Genomic DNA, 19452 nt, shown 5'->3' on the forward strand with positions numbered 1-19452 from the left:
ATCTGTGATTGGTCCTCTACGTGCCCAGAAACGCTCCAAGCGGCGATAAATGCAGACGACGTAAGATCACTCACCAGCTCAAGATGAATTGCCTTTGTAGATATGCAAACAAATACTGCAAACCATGCCTTTCCAAATTTTGGTGTGCGGCCTGTAGAAATCTTGATAGCGATAGGACCAGCATAATCTAATCATAATCCTGTATGAAGAAAACATCTTATTGGTTGGTTCCTATGTACCGGTGGATTAGCCATAATCTGCGAACTGGTAGCTCGTCTTTACATGAAACAAATCTTGCACCGAAAAACCACTTTACGAACTATGTTGCGTGCTCCAATAATCCAATACTGTTGTCGAACACTGTTGAAGGTACCATCTATTCCAGCATGAAGACATTTCTTGTGATGATGTCGAACAAGTAAAACAGCTATAGGCGTAGATTTTGGTATTAAGATGGGATGTTTAGCGTTGTAACTCAATGATGAATGATCAATGCGTCCTCCAACTCGCATAACTCCATCTTCATCCAAGAATGGGGTTAATCCAATAAGCTTTGATTTAATCGAAAGTTGTCATCCTTTGCTAAGAGCTTCATATTCCTTGTCAAAGAATGTACGTTGAACATATTGAACTAGTTGATTATGGGCATGTTGAATTTCTATTGCTGTGATGTGTCTAGAGTTTGAATAATCTTGAAGTATGGCATCTGGAGTACGACGTAAATGATTTACAAATCGATAGCAATAGCAGATAATTCTTAAAATTCGACTCCAATCCGTAATTTTTCTAGCACGCTTTTGAAACCAATCGTCCTCCTCTAACGAATGTAGTGTGACTTGTGGGATTGCCCGTTTCTCCAGTGTAACGTTGTTGTCCGTTGATTGCCAACATTGTGGGTTGACTGCTGACCATGTTGATTTGGAATTGGACAGCCAACTCGGTCCTGTCCACCACAACTGATGCGCCACAAGTTTTGATGGTAGCATTCCTCTAGAGATGCAATCAGCAGGATTTTGTTCTGACCGTACATGTTGCCAACAGCTGCGTGGATACTCTTTTAAAATTTCAGCTGTTCTATTGCAAACAAATGTGTTCCAGGTACGCGGTGAGGCAGATAGCCAATGCAGAACTATCTCCGAATTTGTCAACAAGAACTGCTAGAAATAGAAATTGTTAGCGTTTGTTTTATGATCAGCAAATGCGCAGCGTTTATTTCTAGTCGTGGGATCGATATTGGTTTCAGTGGTGCCACTCGTGTTCTGGAGGCAATGAGAGTAACCAGGTAACTGTCTACGAATTTCACTCGACTGTACACCACAGCTCCATAAGCTTGTGGCGAAGCATCTGCAAACCCATGCAATTCGATGTCCGTATTTGGTATTGCAATATAACGAGAAATCCGACAGGTCTGAGGTAGGCAAAGCTCGTCTCGTACTACGTGCCAACGCGCACATAGTTTTTCTGGTAAAGGTTCATCCCACGGCAACGAAGTTATCCAACTTTCTTGAAATAGGATTTTGAGCATAACTGTAATGGGTCCATAAATGCCAAGTGGATCATAAAGCTTCGCAATGTCAGATAACAAAGTCTGTTTGCTTCGAACTTGCGCCTCCCTCCTTGGTTACTGAAATTGGCTGATAAATCATCTTAGCAGGGGTTCCAGTGTAGAGCTAGAATTTTTACAATTGTTAATGTTTCGTTCGAAGGGTGACGTTCACAGATTTCCTTTGGGATTGTTTGTAGAAGTGCGTCACAATTTGAACTCCATTTGTGAAGTTTGAAATTCGCTTCGTTCAGTAATGAAATAAGGTCATCTTTAAGTGCGATCAACTCGTTCACTGAATCGCATCCTGTGGGAATATCATCAACATATGCGTCTCTTGCCAACGCGATTGATGCTAAAGGGTGCTTCTCTTGATAATCATCGGCGAGTTGCTTTATACTCGTACAGCTAGAAATGGCGATGGGCCTAATCCATAAGTACCTGTTAACAAACGATAATGTTGAAATGGTTCGTCTTCTTCCTTGCGCCATATAATTCTTTGATAATTAGTGTACTTGGATGACACTAAAATCCTGCGAAACATCTTCTCTATATCAGCGCAAAATACATAGCGATGCTACCGAAAACGTAGACATACTCCCAATAAATCTCGTTGTATAGGTGGTCCTATGTGAAGCCGGTCATTTAGCGAGAAACCCTTCTCATCCTTTCCAGATCGGTCAAATACAATGCGACATTTTGTAGTCGAGCTGCCTGGTTTAAGTACAGCGTGATGAGCTAAATATACACAAGTATCAGGGTTTTCGTCTATTTGCATCTGTGATAGAAGTTCCATGTGTCCTTGTTTTTCGAACTTTACATATTGTTCCAATGAACTAAATCGTTGCTTAGCCTGAGACAATGTTGGGTAGATGGGTGGGGCTTCATCTTTAAATGGGTAGTTGACGATGTACGTTCCATCTTGTGTGCGGGTATGTGTACTTTGAAAGTGTTGCTCTTCTGGATCAGTGGCTTCAATTGTGGCTTTTGATGCTTGAACGTTGTCTATCTCCAAAAAAGTCCGAACCATTGTGTCATGAGCATGGTAGGAAAAAACTGGCATTACGGTGTCACCTGCAGCGCTATATGAACCTGCAATGACCCAACCAAAGTTTGTATTAAAAGCAATAGGATTGTCTTTACCAAATGTTTTGATCTCTCCTAAGTAGAGATTCCATAGTTGATCCGAACCCAGGAATGAGGGATCAGCCAGCTTCAACTGACGAATCTGTCTCCAGTGGGATGAGCTCGTATTGATCGCTTGAGCTGTTATCGATGACGTTAGTACACTCATGATTAGCGTAGTGACTTCAATAGAGTTTGAATTGGTCCGCGAATATAGTTGAATTGTTGAGCGACCTCTAGTGACCCCAGCACTATTGGCGGCGAGACTTGAAACTGATATCCGGGCATGTGTTCGTGCAACACCAATACGTTGAACAAATGCTTCAGTCGCCAACGTGATTGACGACCCTGTTTCGAGTAGGATCCTACAAATAGTTTTGTTACCCCATGCGTCGATTACAGTATCCAAAAGAGTAGGTAGAATTGCTTGCTTAGCTTCCGCAGGAATAGTTTCCAAAGTGTGATGAGCAACAGCCGGACCGGAATGCGCCAATCCAGAGTTATGTGACTCTGCGTAACGATTTGCCCGCTGTGTTGGCTCTCCTTGTACATTAGAGGCGTCTGAATGCTCTACATGTATCAATGTAAGGTGCCTCAATTTTTATAGGCAAAAATTAAAGGTTGACTTACATTTCTTGACTTGATGATCTTTACTAAGGCAGTTGTAACATAATCTGGTTTTATATGCAAACATGCGACGGGAATTTAAATCAAGTTCTTTAAATTTCATGCAATTTGAAATAAAATGAGACACATTACAGTATGAACAATATGGCGTAACTGTTCTTTGCACAGTGGTATGATGCACGATGGTTTGCCGTGGATTTTGAACACTGGGTGAAATGGTAGGCTGACACGTCTCCAACGCGTCGCACCGACTTTTAAGAAATTCCAAAAAATCATCAATGGTCACCTTTTCAGGATTTGAGTTGCTATGTTCCGCCCGACGTGTGTCGACATCTAACTTTATCAGCAAAATATGTATAAGCCATGGGTCACGAGTCACAACCAAGGCGCTTAGCTCCCGTAGAACTTCATCAGCACCATCCACAAAGTTTCGCAAATTGTTTACAGCAAGTTCAGTAGTAGCCGGCAAATTTAAGAATTTCGTGATAACGGAACGAACGATTAGCGGTTTCTTTGCTCTAACTTCTCCCATGCTTTGTCATAGTTATCCATGGTAACCGTTATGCGTTTCACAAGTTTCAATGCATCACCTTCCGAGTATGATTTTAGGTAATGGAATTTTTGGCACTTACTGAGACTTTGTTTTCGATTTATTTAGCCTTTAAATAAATCACTGAATTGCGGCCAATCCTCATAGTTTCCCGAAAACGTTGGAATCTTGATTCTTTCACACTGTAATTCCGATTTGATGCCAGTTTCGTTAAGTGTATGAAGTAATTGAGAAGTAAGCTCATCAGTTGAATTGTCTGGTTTCCGTAGCACGCTGGTAGCTTCTGAGAGTACATCATATGCTTTGTACAAGTTCTCTTCGCACTCTTCAAGCTCCTCATTAGGGTCGACGTAGTTTTCTACCCCTTGAAATTGGCAATAATCTTCGCTAAGATCCATCAAATGATCGTACCTGTTTTTGAGTCTTAGTAAGCGATGGTACAATGCGTCGACTGATTCCCCTGAATCAACTGCCTGATATGCGTTGTTGCACGCACGAGTGAGTTGCGTAATAGTAAACGCATGTTGATTCAGAAATCCGTTATCTTTAATCCCGATATGATCCCTATCCGGCTCGAAGGACCAGAAAATTTGTATGTTTCGAAATGAGTGGACTGTATTAATTTTTATTCGGTTATAGTGTAATTAAAGATAGTTAACAATGAACGCGACTGGTCTGTACCAATGTCAAAATGTAAGTGTTTTTCGTACGCATGCATTTGATGCTAAGCAGCGTGGTTTGTGCAAATTGAGAATAACGGATGTACCAACGTTGCGTTCACAAACAAATGCATACGTAAAGAACAATAGAAAATATACAGTGTTTCGAGTACATGAATATTGACTTAAACTGTTTAATGTCGTTTACTTTCCAAACACATGCTGTTATTTACAAAATTCAAAGTTATGGAAATTTCCATAGAAGGAGTAAGAAAGAAAAGAAGTAAAGGAACTCCAAGTTTGTCTCTCCAAAAAAACTTGCGCTGTTCTCGGACTCCCTCTTTCTCTTCGGTCGTTTTCTCTTTTCAGCAAAATAAATCTTGCTTCAGTTGCAGCCCAAACAAAGCCTAATGCCAAGTTTCATCCCAATAGCTTTTTTGATGGCTGAGTAAAACGCATACGCACCGACGGACGGACGAACAGACGAATATATATAGTTTATGGGGTCGGAAACGTCTCCTCCTTTGCGACAAAATCATCTGACCAATTGTATAATACCCTAAAGGTATAAAAATGGCAATTGGCGAAAAACAAAAAAAACAAAAATTAAGGATGGTCGGAATAGCAGTGAAAAGCCGCGCCTAGACTGACGAGAATGTAACAATTATTCAAATAGTCCTCTCCTTCCTGAAATCCGCGAGTAGTTTTTGTTTCTCGGGTGTGTGAGGTTTTTCCCGTCATACGCAGGCGTATCTTGCACATTGTTAAGTCAAAATAAATTTTTTTTTTGTTCAATGGACTAAACATATTTTAAGGTATAATACTAAAAATATAATATTTTTTTACGTTTTTTATTCCAGAACTAAATTTTGAAATGTTGTTAAACTTTGGGTTGAAAATGTTGCTGCAGGCTATTGTTATTTTGCTTGTTGTAACTACAAAAGCAGAATCATTTGAACGCTGCGTTAACAAAGGGGGTAAGTAAAAATATATTGAAGCTAATAAAGACATTCCTATTCCATAATGTTAAAGAATTTTAAAAACTGGAAGGTACAGTAATACTATTTGTTGTGCTGTGATAAGTTGAAAGCTTTTGAAAATTGTACTCTCAAAGTATACACATGAATCGCATTTTTTTGTTGTCACAAAAAGTTTGTAAACTCTTGCATGTTTTATTTGCTACTCTTTTCATATGAACAGGCGTTAAAGAGAAGAAACGCTTTATCTAAAAAGTATGAAAGAAAAAACAGCGTACAGCATGTAGTATAACTTTTAACAGTTTCTATAATAGCTATATAATATAGTCGTCTGATCTTAATGAAACTTGGCACAGTCATTTACAGCTTTATATAACTGACAAACGCTAAAGCAACAAAGTTGTCAATAAAAGTCGCTGTTGTTGACCGATTGAAATTCGGCACAGTCGTTTTAAGGCATATTAAACTTAAAAATATTGAATCGGCACTAGCACAGAAAAAAACGAAGTTATATGAACCCGTCTTTTCCTGCGAATCAATAACACTGTGAAAAAAATTGTAGGTTGTTGAAATCAAACCGCACCAGACCTTTTTTTTCTGAAAGTACATTTATTGAATAGTAAAACCCTTTTTGGGTTTTTCAAAGTTAGCTCGTTTTTTTTTTGTTTTTTAGCGAGTTGAAGTTTGAGGTTATTTTTATACCGTTGCAGAGGGTATTATAAAATTGATCAGATGTTTGTAACGCACAGAAGGAGACGTTTCCGACCCCATAAAGTTTATATATTCTTGATCAGCAGTCCTTCTGTCCGTCCGTCCCTGCATCCGTCCGTCCGTCCGTCCGTCCGTCCGTCCGTCCGTCCGTCCGTCCGTCCGTCAGTCTGTGTGTATGCGTTTTACTCAGCCGTATTAAGAGCTATCGGGCTTTTTTTGAAATTTTTTTCGGGGTTTTTTATTACCCGGGAAAAATAAAGTATGAAAACCATCAGGATCGGACCACTATATCATATAGCTCTAGAAGAACTAAAAGAAACATTTTCATAAAAATTGGAGTATGCTATGAAATTTACATATGTGATAATATTGGATATAAAACCCCAGATCCCAAAATTTGAATGTGATCGGATAAGTATAACACAAGTTACAGTCAATATAATAATCGACTCTGCTCCCAGCTCTGCCGGCAGCGCTGCTTGCTGTCTACTACGTCTTTCGTCATCAACAGAGTACATGCATACACACACAGACGCAACGCTACATAAACTGTATGTGTATGCGTGCGTTGCATTGCTTTGGGAATGAGGGAAGAAGAACAAATTGTAAAATAGAGAGTAAAATTGTTTTGTTTGTATATTGATGAATTGAGTTGCAGAAAACAAAGTTTGAACATGTAAAATTATTATTACCAAGGACTGCAAGGATATATAAACTTCGGCATAGCCGATGTTAGCTTCTATGATATTTTAGTTTGTCATATGAGCTAAGTATGACTCAGATATCGATTCCTTTTTCATGTATTCGACCTAAATCATCTTCATTTGTTGTGGAAATATTGTTAATGGTTAAATAAATTCATTTTAAGAATGTTATATAACCCAAAATGCCTTTTTCAGCTAGTTTTTGAAAAAATTACAATTAGGCCCTTTTTTAGGATAGTTTCGGATATATTTTTAATTTAAAACTATTTCTTGTGAGAATAATAATTGCAAAATTACTTTTGATAAATCATTTAGACATTTTTCCAATAAGAAAAAATTTTGTAATGATTTAAGTATAATTTTCAAAATTCCCGTATCATTTACGCGAGGCATTTGAACGAAACATGAGAATTCTAGAATTAAGAAAGACTAAAAATTCAAAGCATATGACCTATAGCAATTGACACCGGTTAGGTAACGCCATATACTTAATCACAATTTTCAAACGTACAGTAAACTTACTTACTGTTTTGAAAATCAGCATTAAGAACCGGTGCCCTCCAGCAAGTTATATTAATAACTTCTGCTACTGTTGTGGACGTTTAATCGCGACGAGTGGCGAGCTATCATAATTTTACATTTATTATTCTTACAAAAAAAATATTTAAAAATTTTAAATGTTTTCAAAAGTACTCTAAGCCAGGGGGCCGTGGTTAACTTCCGCCTCGGTGAAGTTTGTATATCCTCCTTCCAAGTTTGTTCCCTAAAGCAGTCGAAGAGAAAATGGGTTTTTTAAAAAGTGTGATGTTTATGAAAGAACAGACCTCAAGCTTAGGCTAAAGCAATTCGGCGCATGTAGCGTGCTATTTTATCGTTGGCAGCTAAATAATTTAATTATCCTATTTTTATCAAATTTGGCAGAGTCATTAATGTGTATAAAAAACTGATATATATATCGGCGAGTTGAGGATTTCAGGAAGTCCTGAATCGTTAATTCCATTATTGGCTTCCATTTTTGGTTTCTGCAGCGAGTCACGACGTGCTTTCTGGTTGAATTCCAGAAGGAAAAGAGGCTGAATTCTCTAAACCGCACACCGATCCACACTCGATGACTATACTGTCATCGCACATATCTAGTGTTAAACAGCTCTACATTAGTCATGATATTCATTACTTAACACTGATCAATTCGCCTTAACAGTAGGTACACTATTCAAATTATTAGCAAGGAGTATAAACCACCTTTACAATCTCCGACACGGTCATCCTGACAAATTACACGTCCTCGTGTAGCAGGAATATAAACCACAATTACAAACATCATTTTCACATCTTTGTTTTAACTAACTGAACCAAAAACATTCTGTTTTATGCAGTTTGACAAATCCAGTTTAATGTTAATTCAAAATCTCTTATTTGCTATAACATATTTCGTAACTTAAAATTCTTATTTCATATTTTTCTACTTGCCTATTTCAACATTCGTTTGTTCATATTTCTTTTACAATTCATTAATCATTACAATGTTTTCAATATTTTCTTATTTTATAACCTCCATATTTTCATTCTTGTCAAACAACGTTTTCGCTTTTAGTTTTACATTCTCTTTTCTTTATGTTCTCATTTACGTTTCAAGAATCCACGGTAAGGTACCACTACGTAGCATCGACAACAACACTCTTTCTAAAAACACCATTCCCCTAGTGCCTCATTCACTAGTCTATACAATCTGTTTCACCCGTCTCTTTATCACAGTCCTTTCCAACTATTTCCATACGGTCTGTTTCACCCGTCTTTTCATCACAGTCCTTTCCAACTGTTTCCATACGGTCTGTTTCACCCGTTTCACCACAGTCTCTTCCAACTGTGCCATTACGGTCTGTTTCACCCGTTTCATCATAGTCTCTTCCAACTGTGCTATTACGATCTGTTTCACCCGTTTCATCACAGTCTTTTCCAACTATGCCATTACGGTCTGTTTCACCAGATGAATCAAACTCATCTCCTGCATCACTGGCATTCTCCGTAAACTATCATGTGGGTACTTATACTGTCTTTTACTTGACATGGACTTCAACCTATATCTATCGCCTTCTAATACTTCTATGACCATAAAAGGTCCACGAAACTTAGGGTCCAACTTAGTCTGTTGTCGCTCACTATTTTTGATCAGAACATAATCTCCCTTACTGAATCTGACTACTTTTGCCTTGTCTTTATCAAATCTAAGTTTGTCATAGCTTGCTGCGTTGTCCATATTTCTTGTAGCCTGAGATCTTTGTTCATTTAAGTCTCTCTCTGTCTCATCATCATCTATGGGGACTAATCATAATGGTCGAGCACTCTTACCGATTAATAATTCTAACGGACTCGATTTTGTAACTCGATTAACTGTACAGTTTAATGCTAATTGAACGTCCCCTATAGCATCTTGCCATGAACGCTCACTGGACTCAACGATAGTTAATAGATTCTTTAAAGTGCTCATCACTCTTTCGACCTGTCCATTTGCCCGGCTAGCACCTGTCGCTATCAGGTGAAGCTGAATTTTCTGAGAAGCACAGAATTCGACAAATTTCAATCCCGTAAAACTTCTGCCTTGATCAGCCACTAATCGAGCAGGTACTCCAAAAAGCGCAATCGATGACTTTAATGCGTCAATACAACTAACTGCGTCAAGCTTACAAGTGTGGTAGAAATAAACATATTTTGTAAAACCATCGATTTGAACAATGACATACTCTTTACGATCGTTCTTCCCACTTAGTTTTCCAGTGATATCTATATGCAACGTGTGCCAAGGTATGCTAATGATTTTGTCACCCTACAAGTGATGCAATTCTCTACAAACTTTCGAACGTACTTCGCCATTCCCGTAAACCAGTAATGCTCGTACACTTTATCTAGGGTCTTTTCCCAACCTAAGTGTAAGATCGATTCATGTACTTGGTTTATTATAGACCACCTAAAGGTTCTAGGAATGACTGGCAAACAACGAGTCCTACAATTTCTTTGAATTTTTCTGTAAAGCACATTAGCTCTCATCTCCTAAGTTGCAGCTAAATCTTTAGAAAGTTCACCCTCACTCAACTTGTTAATTGTTTGCAAAATATCCTGATCACGTTGTAGTTCGGCTCGAATCGAATTTTCAGAAATTTCCATCAACTGTATTCTTATCAGGCTTCCTTGACAGAAAACCTTCATGGGTCATACGTTTGCCTTCACGATATTGAATATCAAAATCGAATGCTTGAAGGAATGCCCACCAGCGATATACATGTGATAGATCAATTTTTGTTTTAGAAGCCTTTAACGAATTACAATCAGTAAAAATGACAAACCTATTACCATGTAGATAATGTCTAAAGTGTTTTACTGCATTAACTACCGAGAATGTTTCTAACTCATAATACGTCTATTTCGATTCACACACACCAGTAGTTTTACTGAAATATTCAACCACATACGGTTTATTTTCAATTCGATGCAAAAGTATGGCTCCATAGCCAATGGCACTTGCATCTGTATGCAGTTCTATGGGGTATTTAGGATCAAATATTACCAAGACTGGTTTGCTGTTAAGTATATCAATAACCTGTTAAAGAACCTTCTCATGTTCATTCGTCCAATCAAAATTAATTTTAATAGATGTAAGAGAGTAAAGAGGTTTCAATAGCTGGGAGAATCCTGATACAAATTGGCGAAAATACGAAGCCAATCCTTTAAATTGCCTCAATATTGTAATTGACCGGGGTGGTGGCAATGCGCTTAATGCTTCAATTTTACGCAAATTTGGATGAATCTCACCCGCCTGTACTTTGTATCACAGATTCTGAACAGAATCCCTCAAAAATGAGCATTTTTCTACATTAAACGAAAAGCCTGCCTTAGTCAAAATATTCAAGACGATCTCTAATCTTTTAATTGCTTCTTCCTTAGTTGACGCCACGATCATTATATCATCCATATAGACGATAACGTACGAAAATGCCAAATCGCCCACTGCTTTCATCACTGCTCTTTGAAAAACCGACGGTGCGTTCTTTAGACCAAACAGCATCGCTAAAAACTCAAATTGTCCGTCGGAAGTGACGAATGCAGTGTACTCAATGGAGTTCTCGTGTAATGGGACCTGATAATACCCGCAAGCCATGTCCAAGCAAGTAAAGTATCTTGCTCCACGCAATCCAGCTATTTGATCTGAAATTAATGGTAGAGGAATCTTATCTGCAATGGTATTTCTATTTAATTCCCTATAATCGACACAGAGCCTTACAGATCCGTTTTTCTTTTTCACTAAAAGTGCTGGACTAGCATAAGGTGAACTGCTCGGCCTTATTACATTATAATCTATTAGCTCTTGAACTTTTGACCGGAGTAATTCTCTTTCACGGGGACTGAATCTGTAAGGGCGTCTTTACACAATCTTGGTGGGTTCTACTAATCGAATTGACATTACACCAGTAGTTACGCGAGTTAAAGGAGTTCCGCGAATGAATGATATTGAATGCTTTCTTAACAATCTTAACAATTGATTTTTATCTTCTCCCTGTGCTTCAGTTGCTAAATTATTAGAATCATTTTCGTAACTTTTTAAAGAACAAACGTTAACTGTTTTGTCTTTAATTATTTCCACACCTTCTGTTGATACTATAGCAGAGTATCCTTGTGCTAAAATTTCGCGGCCAATTACAATATTAATTTCATATTATTATCTTGGACTACATGAAATACTACTTCGTCATCATTACATTACTTTTGATTTGAATTGACGAAACTACACTAACATTACCAATTCCACTTAATGATATTACGTTATTTGTTCTTTTCCCAGACAGTTTGTGTGCTATGCACTCTTTGACTAACGAGCATTCTGCGCCTGAATCAAATGTAGTCGGAAAATTCTCACCTCGGTGCAACATAATTGCTTTTGGTTCATCATCGACACATAGGTTAACTCGAATCTCGATGATCTTCTCCAGATGTAAAAGGTTTTTGCACTCTGCATTCCGACTTCCTTTGTCCAAGCTTCCCACAGGAGTAACATTTGATTGGCAATGTTTTAGCACGCTTTGCAATTGAATAATCGTCTGAAGAGCTGGACCGCTTATTGTCAAACGAAAAGACTTGTAACTCGGACTGTAAGTCTCGTCTGCTGCAAATAGTCCCTGTGTACGCAATTCGTTGTAGTCTGCGGTCATAGTTTGCTAAATGACCAAGAACAACCGATGCAGCAATTTGCTCATGGTCCATGCCACGCCATTTTGTTAAAAGTGACGTCATTAGCCGACTCGCACACACGGCAAGACACACGCCAGAATTAGGGCGACTGTTCAGCAAATTCAAAATAGTTGCGGCCGGTGTCTCTGAGTTTTCGTATCTTTGCTCGAAAAGCTGTCTAAATTGTTCCCATGTGATGCCTGGGTAGCAAATCTGCGATAACCACTGCGAAGAGCTTCCTTCCAATGACTTCGTGATGGCCAAAATTAACGCACTACCTTGCAGTGGTTTTTCTTTTAGAACGATGTCCACCGTAGCACACCATTGCGTGGCGTTGGCTCCAGCAGCGTCGGAGTTAAATTTCGGTAGAACAATTTCACCATCTTGTCGAGATTCACTAGGCGATGCACGAAAAGTTCTTGCTAGCTCCCAGAAGTTTCGATTTTGTTGTTCTAATAAAATGCGAAACTGCTCCTCATTTATTGTTGGTCTTGAGTTAGATCCCACTTCTGATATCGGCGAGTTGAGGATTTCAGGGATTCCTGAATCGTTGATTCTATTATTGGCTTCCATTTTTGTCACTAGGTTTGTGCAGCGAGTCTCGACGTGCTTTCAGGTTGAATTCCAGAAGGAAAAGAGGCTGAATTCTCTCAACCGCACACCGAGCCACACTGGATGACAGCCTATTGTAATGACCGGGTTCCACTTAGATTGAATTAATTAAGAACGAACACGTCAGTGTTGGTTGGTGGTAATATTCAAATTGATTTTTATTCCAATAATATTCTTTGGCTTAACCTATTGTTACATATGTACATACATATATATTCTTATGCTGCGACTTAGGCGACAGCTACAAAAGAGAGGGAGAGTGTCAGTAAATACATACATATTATTTAGGGCGCTTGCATCAAAGTGCTTGGTCAGCGTTCACACGCTGGCTTGGCCCTAGCTCATGCTACGCCTGTGCATTGCTGCTCATGTGAATATATGTATGTGCATACATAAATATACATACATATATGAACATGCTTAGCTGTACATTTATGTGAGTATGTTTATGTGAATATATTAATGTATACACATAAACATATTCAAGTGCACAGTTATGTTTTATTGCGTGCTTTCAGGTTGAATTCCAGAAGGAAAAGAGGCATAATAGAACATATTGTTTATACTTGCAACAAAGTGTTACAAGTTGAGCTCTTTGTGTTGAATGATTTTTGGTATGGATATACTACACCTCCCCTTTTTAGAAAACAACGTAATATTATGGAGTTATTTATTAATTACTACTAATGATAATTAATGATTGATTAATAGTAATGTATGTATGTTTGTTAGAAAAATTGTTTTATTTGTATCTGGACAGACAAATTTTCTTTCTCAAAAAATTCTTTTTTTTTATATTTGTAATAAAATGAAGTAGTTATAGTAGTTGAATCCATAAAAAAATTTTATATATTTCTTTTCGTTTTTTTTTTATACCCTTGCAAAAAGGGTATATTAATTTTGGTCAAAAGTGTGCAACGCATAGAAGGAAGCATCTCCGACCATATAAAGTATATATATTCTTGATCAGCACGACGAGACGAGTTCAAATAGCCATGTCCGTCCGTCCGTCCGTCCGTCCGTCCGTCCGTCCGTCTGGATCAACGCAAACTCCTCCTAGACCGTAAGAGCTACAGAGCTGAAATTTTGCATGTAGGCTTGTATATACTGCAGGCGTTGTATATCTCGGATTCAGCCGGATCGGATCACTATATCATATAGCTCCCATACAAATGGCAAAGTCACGAACAGTGACTTTTCTCAATAACTTCGTTATTTTTTGAGCTATTGTCGTGAAATTTAATATTGGTAAGTTAATTTCACATATAAACGACTACGACAAATTTGATCAAGATCGAATGACTATATCATATAGCTCCCATAGGAACGATCTTTCGAAAACAGTGACTTTTGTCAATAACTTCGTTAATTTTGCCGCGATTGCCTTCAAATTAAACATTTGTTAGTTTAATATATCTGTTAATGACTGTGCCAAATTTGATAAGGATCGGGTAACTATATCATATAGCTCCCATAGGAACAATCGGTGGAAAACAGTGACTTTGATCAATATCTTCGTTATTTCCTATGTAGGCCGTTCTTTCGGAAACATTAGCCTTTTTAGCTTAAACGTTTTTCCACTTTGATGGCTATAGGTAAGGAAAGAGTTACCAAAATAATTGCAAGGGTATACAAACTTTGACGCGGTCGAAGTTAGCCCCGGCCCTCTGGTTTTTAATTATTTTTTCAAATTTTTAACCTATTCTTATGTACTGTTTGTATCTTAATTTTATTAATCCTAATTTTTATGTTGTTGTTTTTAGATATTTCTACAACTTCGAATGGTCCTATATAGGCTGAGTCAAGCTTATGACCAGCTTCGTTTTTTAAGAAAACCTAATCTCCTATTTCTATTTTAAAATCTGCTGACTTATTGTCATAAAAATTTTTCTGGTTTTCCTTACGTTTCTCTAACATTATTCTAGCTCTACTGTATGCTAGTTCTAATCTAAACTTAACTTCTTTAGCATAATCATCTACGTTATATAATGGTTCTATTCTATTTATGCTATTAAAATGCGTTGGTAAATTTTTTTGTTTACCAAATACAAGTTCATAGGGACAGTATTTGTGTGTTACTGACGGGGTTGTGTTAAAACATTACTCAAAATATTGTAACCATATGTCCCAATCAGTTTTATTTACTGATATATATGATCGAATGTACTCATTGAATGTCCTATGAATTCTTTCAACGGTACCCAAGGTCTGGTGGTGGTGTGCAGTAGACGTAATGTTGTCTATTTTTAAATATTTGCACAATTCATTTATTATAGAATTTTTGTATTCTGTTCCCATGTCCGTAATGAACGTCTTCATTTGATCGTACTTCAGAATGAAGTATTAAAAATAGCTTTCGCGATTGTTGTAGCGCTTTTATTGGGAACTGGTATTGCTACTAAGTATTTCGTCAAGTCACATATTAGAGTGACTGCATATTCGTTACCATTTTCGGATTTTGGTAATGGACCAATGGTGTCTACAATTACCCTATCAAAAGCATGTATGGGGGTTTCTGTAATAACTAAGGGTGTGTTTATGTGCTTTGTCGTTTTTGACTTTAGGCACTTTTCACATTTATTAATGTAGTCTTTTATATGACGTGTCATATTTTTCCAATAATAATATCTTTTTACTTTGGCCAAAGTTTTTGTAATGCCTGTATGGCCACCCTGTATCGGATCATCATGATATGTAGAGAATATTGCTTCTTTATCTTTAACTTTTTCTATAATGGTCACCGGTTGGAGTAGCGCTACTCTTAATGTTTTCAATATTTTATTGCCCATTTCTTTAAAAGATTCTATTGAAAATGTTTCAAAGATCTTTTCACTCGGTGCCAATTTGAGTTGTTTGAGGTCAAGGCTTGTTCTTCAAGCCTTTGAAAAAACTGACCTAAGTCTAGATTTCCATTGGTGTACAGATCTCCAATCTGAATTCTTGCTATAACTTTCTTTCCATGTTTGAGGAAACATAAATCGTGTGTTACGCGCAAGGTCACTACTTTTCGTACTTCATCATTGCAGAGTACTTCATGTATTTTGGGCTTAGAAGCATCATTAGGAACGTGCCTAATTGTATTTTCATTTTTATCATCTGGCCAGAGATTATTTTGTCTACTTTGCTGCCTGGTAGTGACTTTCAGGACATTTGCTTTTGTGTTTTTTAGATCCTATATTGTAATGCGGGATAATGCATCCGCAACGATATTATCATTTCCCTTCAGATATTCTACTGTAAATTCATATTCTTCTAGATCAAGTCTCATTCTTGTTAATTTTGAGCTCGGATCTATCATAGCAAATAAATACGTTAGGGGTCTGTGGTCTGTTTTGACTCTGAAATGTCTGCCATATATATACGGGCGAAAGTGTGTAATGGCCCAGTGTATCGCAGCAAGTTCTTGCTCAGTAGTACTTTTATTACTTTCACCTTTAGTGAACGAACGGGATGCGTATGCTACTGGCAACTGCTTATCGCCATAAGTTTGAGTTAGTGCTACTCCACATGCATATTTGCTAGCATCTGTTATTGTGCAAAATTCTTTGCTAAAATCTGAATACTGCAGCAGTGTGGGTTCTATTAGGGTTTTTTTCAGATATTCAAATCCTTTTTGGCATTCTTCAGACCAAACAGATTCTACGTTTTTCTTACACAGTTGTGTTATCGGACGTGCATGTTCTGCGAAGTTTTTAATAAAACGTCTGTAATAGTTTCAAAAGACTACGAATCTTCTAGCACTATCAGCATCTCTTGGTACTGCGTATTTTTCAATGACGTCATATTTGGTGTCATCTGGCAATATTCCTTTGTCGGTACACTTGTGACCCAAGTGCATGAAGAATGAACATTTCTCTGGATGCAGTTTTAGGTTGTGTTTTCTGCATATGTCAAAAATATCCTTTAGGTTTTTGAGCATGTGTTTCTCAGAACAGAACAGACTATTAAGTCATCCATGTAAAGGAATGCTTGTGATGGATTTAATCCAGAGAAAGCAATTGTCATCATTCTTTGAAAGGAATTTGATGCTATTTTCAGACCATACGGTAGTCTAGTAAACTGATAAGATCCATTGCTAGTGGAAAATGACGTAATGCTTTGCGATTTATCTTTTAGTTCTATTTGGTGAAAACCGGACATTAAATCTAGACATGAAAAATATTTGGCTCTGCCTAGTTGATCAAGAATATCGTCTATTCTTGGTAATGGGAATTTATCGGACAAAATTTTTTTCTTTATTTGACGATAGTCTATTACCAATCGCCATCGTTTCTTTTTTGATCCTGGTAAACTTTTTTTCGGTGCCAGTAGTAACTGACTATTATACTCGGACACTGACGGTTCAACTATTTTATCTTTAATGAGTTTATCGACTTGTCTAGTTATTTCTTCTTTATGCATGTGTGGTATTCTGTAATTTTTTGTGTATACTGGCTGGTTGTCATTCAATCTTAGTTCTTGTTTATAAAAGTTGTTCGTAGTAATTGGTTCGTTTTCTAAACCAAATACATCCGTATACTTGGTGCAGAGCTCTTCTAGTACGTTTTTGAACATAGGTGGGAAATTTGGCTTTAGTTTTTGTATTACTGATTGACTTCTTTGGTCATCAGTTGTCTGTACAATTTCATAATTCTTTAATGATTCGTATTTTATGTTTTTTAAATTTAAAATTTTTTACTCTTTTTGTTGTGTTTAAAATTCGGACAAATGTTTTGTTCGGGCTTGAGATCGAATTTCCAATAAATATTCCATTTTCGACCTCTTGATTTAAGATGACTATATTTGAGTTTCCATTTGGAATATTTATTTGTCGGACTACTTCAGATCTCACTGGGAAGATTGTGGTATTGCTGTCATAAGTGTGTAATATTGGAATATTTATTGCAAAATATAAGTTATTTGGTCTTAATATTAGTGTTCACGCCACCGTGTGAACAGCAGAGAGTGAGGGGTAGGGTTTTTTCCAAAACCGAATTCGGTCATACTGAGGAGGGTGACGAAGGGTTCTCCTGTAAATCGCCATATTCAATCCAGTACGAACTAACCCGAACACCCGTTCTTTCATTGCTTTCGATAATATACCTGTTTTCAACCCGAAACATTCTCGTGTGTGTCGGGACATCTAACATGTAACATAAATAGAAATAAACCAGAATTAATCTTAAACGAAGTTCTCGCGCGTTTTAATTGCATTACTCACTCACCAGACCCCTGCAGAAATTGGCACCCGCCAATCACTTCAGGCTTATTCGGGTCCTTCCGCCCCTCCACAAACATTGGTCCTTCGAGCCGGATATCCTTCCGCTATTCCAGCTTGCATCGGCGGAATTCCTGATAAGTACAACATTTCATATTGTATCCCATTACAAACTTACAAAAGTGTGAGGTTTCCCGCTCTTCCATAGCGACCTACACACTTCTGTATACTTGTATGTACATACCTGACCTGTTCCAAGGGTTACATGGTATTTCCCGATCATTTTTGTGTTTAGGAAGTGCATTTTTTTTTCATTCTTCGAAATTCTGATTGTCCAAAAGTCCAATTGCATAGCAATACATATGTATGTATATACACACATATACATACATACATACATACATGTAAAAACAGCTGTTTTCTAACCTGCAAGTAAAGGTGTTTAATAATCGAGAATGAATTTATAAAGTACCACTTACCTTTACTTAAAGTGTAAAGTACACTTCACGGGCTGATCATTAGTCCATCGGCATAAATTATTTATGTCAAATAATTTTTACATCCATACATACATACATATGTACATACAATTTAATTTTTGCCGCGGTAACCACTCTCATATGTACATACATACATACATATGTCCACATACAATTTGAATTCACCCACACAAAATTAATTGCAGCCACTCCGATTGGCTTTCCGCAATTTAATAATTCGAAACCTACATAATTAAAGCAGGAAATCGTGATTTTACAATTTACAATTAATTAAATTCACAAAACATAAAACACGGCAGAACAGCTGACTCCCGATCAGTGCTGACACTCAAGTCTCATCAGTGCTGACACTTGAGCCAAGCCGTGACTCGGTCACGACATCCATATTTTCCTTCGTGATTTTCGTATTGTGCAAAAATATTTCAATCGACTGATTGAATTTAATTCGCAAACTATTTTCTAAAGAAAAATAAAAACCTTTTATTTATATGGAATTAATATTTTTGCTTGTCTTGGTGCATTTTGATCTTTTCCTCACAGATCCATGAAATTGATCTTGTCCGTTTAATGAATTAATTCCAAGTTTTTTTTTCCTTCGTTGAAAAGTTATCGGCACTCCCAATCCTACTGATCTCAATTTTTCCATATTTTTAAATACTCTTATAAATTTTAACATTTTTCCACATTGTATAAATTTTAATATCCAAGTGATTATATATCCTTATAATTATTCCCACAACTGCGAGGAAAATTATAAATCCTTCTAATTTCATTTATGCGATCTTTGCTTATTCATTGTGGTCATTAAAAAGAGGAGACATTTCTCCTTCTCACTCCTCCTCTATCCTTAAATTATACAGTCCACTTACAGCTTCGTTTCGATCTCCTCGCTTGAGAGCTCTAAGTCCACGTTTGTTGCCATTCGATTCGTAATAGCCCAGAGGACACTCTACGATGTCTCTTTCCGACTTTGTTGCCGTGTGCGAGGCATTAACGGCGTTCGAGGCTCGCGAGGCCCAGGCTTTAG

The 19452-nt window shown here is 37.3% G+C and overlaps 1 protein-coding gene across 1 annotated transcript in view; it reads left to right on the top strand.

Moving 5' to 3' along the window:
• Positions 1–19452, top strand: part of LOC26529006 — a 201198-nt gene that overhangs the window by 64001 nt on the left and 117745 nt on the right. Inside the window, exon 2 of the mRNA XM_047012535.1 lies at positions 5365–5481. Coding sequence (XP_046868491.1) covers positions 5379–5481 — 103 coding nt within the window. The 5' untranslated portion in view covers positions 5365–5378. The remainder of the gene's footprint in view (positions 1–5364; positions 5482–19452) is intronic.

The sequence above is a fragment of the Drosophila willistoni genome, unplaced genomic scaffold (assembly GCF_018902025.1).
Source record: "Drosophila willistoni isolate 14030-0811.24 unplaced genomic scaffold, UCI_dwil_1.1 Seg169, whole genome shotgun sequence".
In the NCBI taxonomy this organism is placed as follows: domain Eukaryota; kingdom Metazoa; phylum Arthropoda; class Insecta; order Diptera; family Drosophilidae; genus Drosophila; species Drosophila willistoni.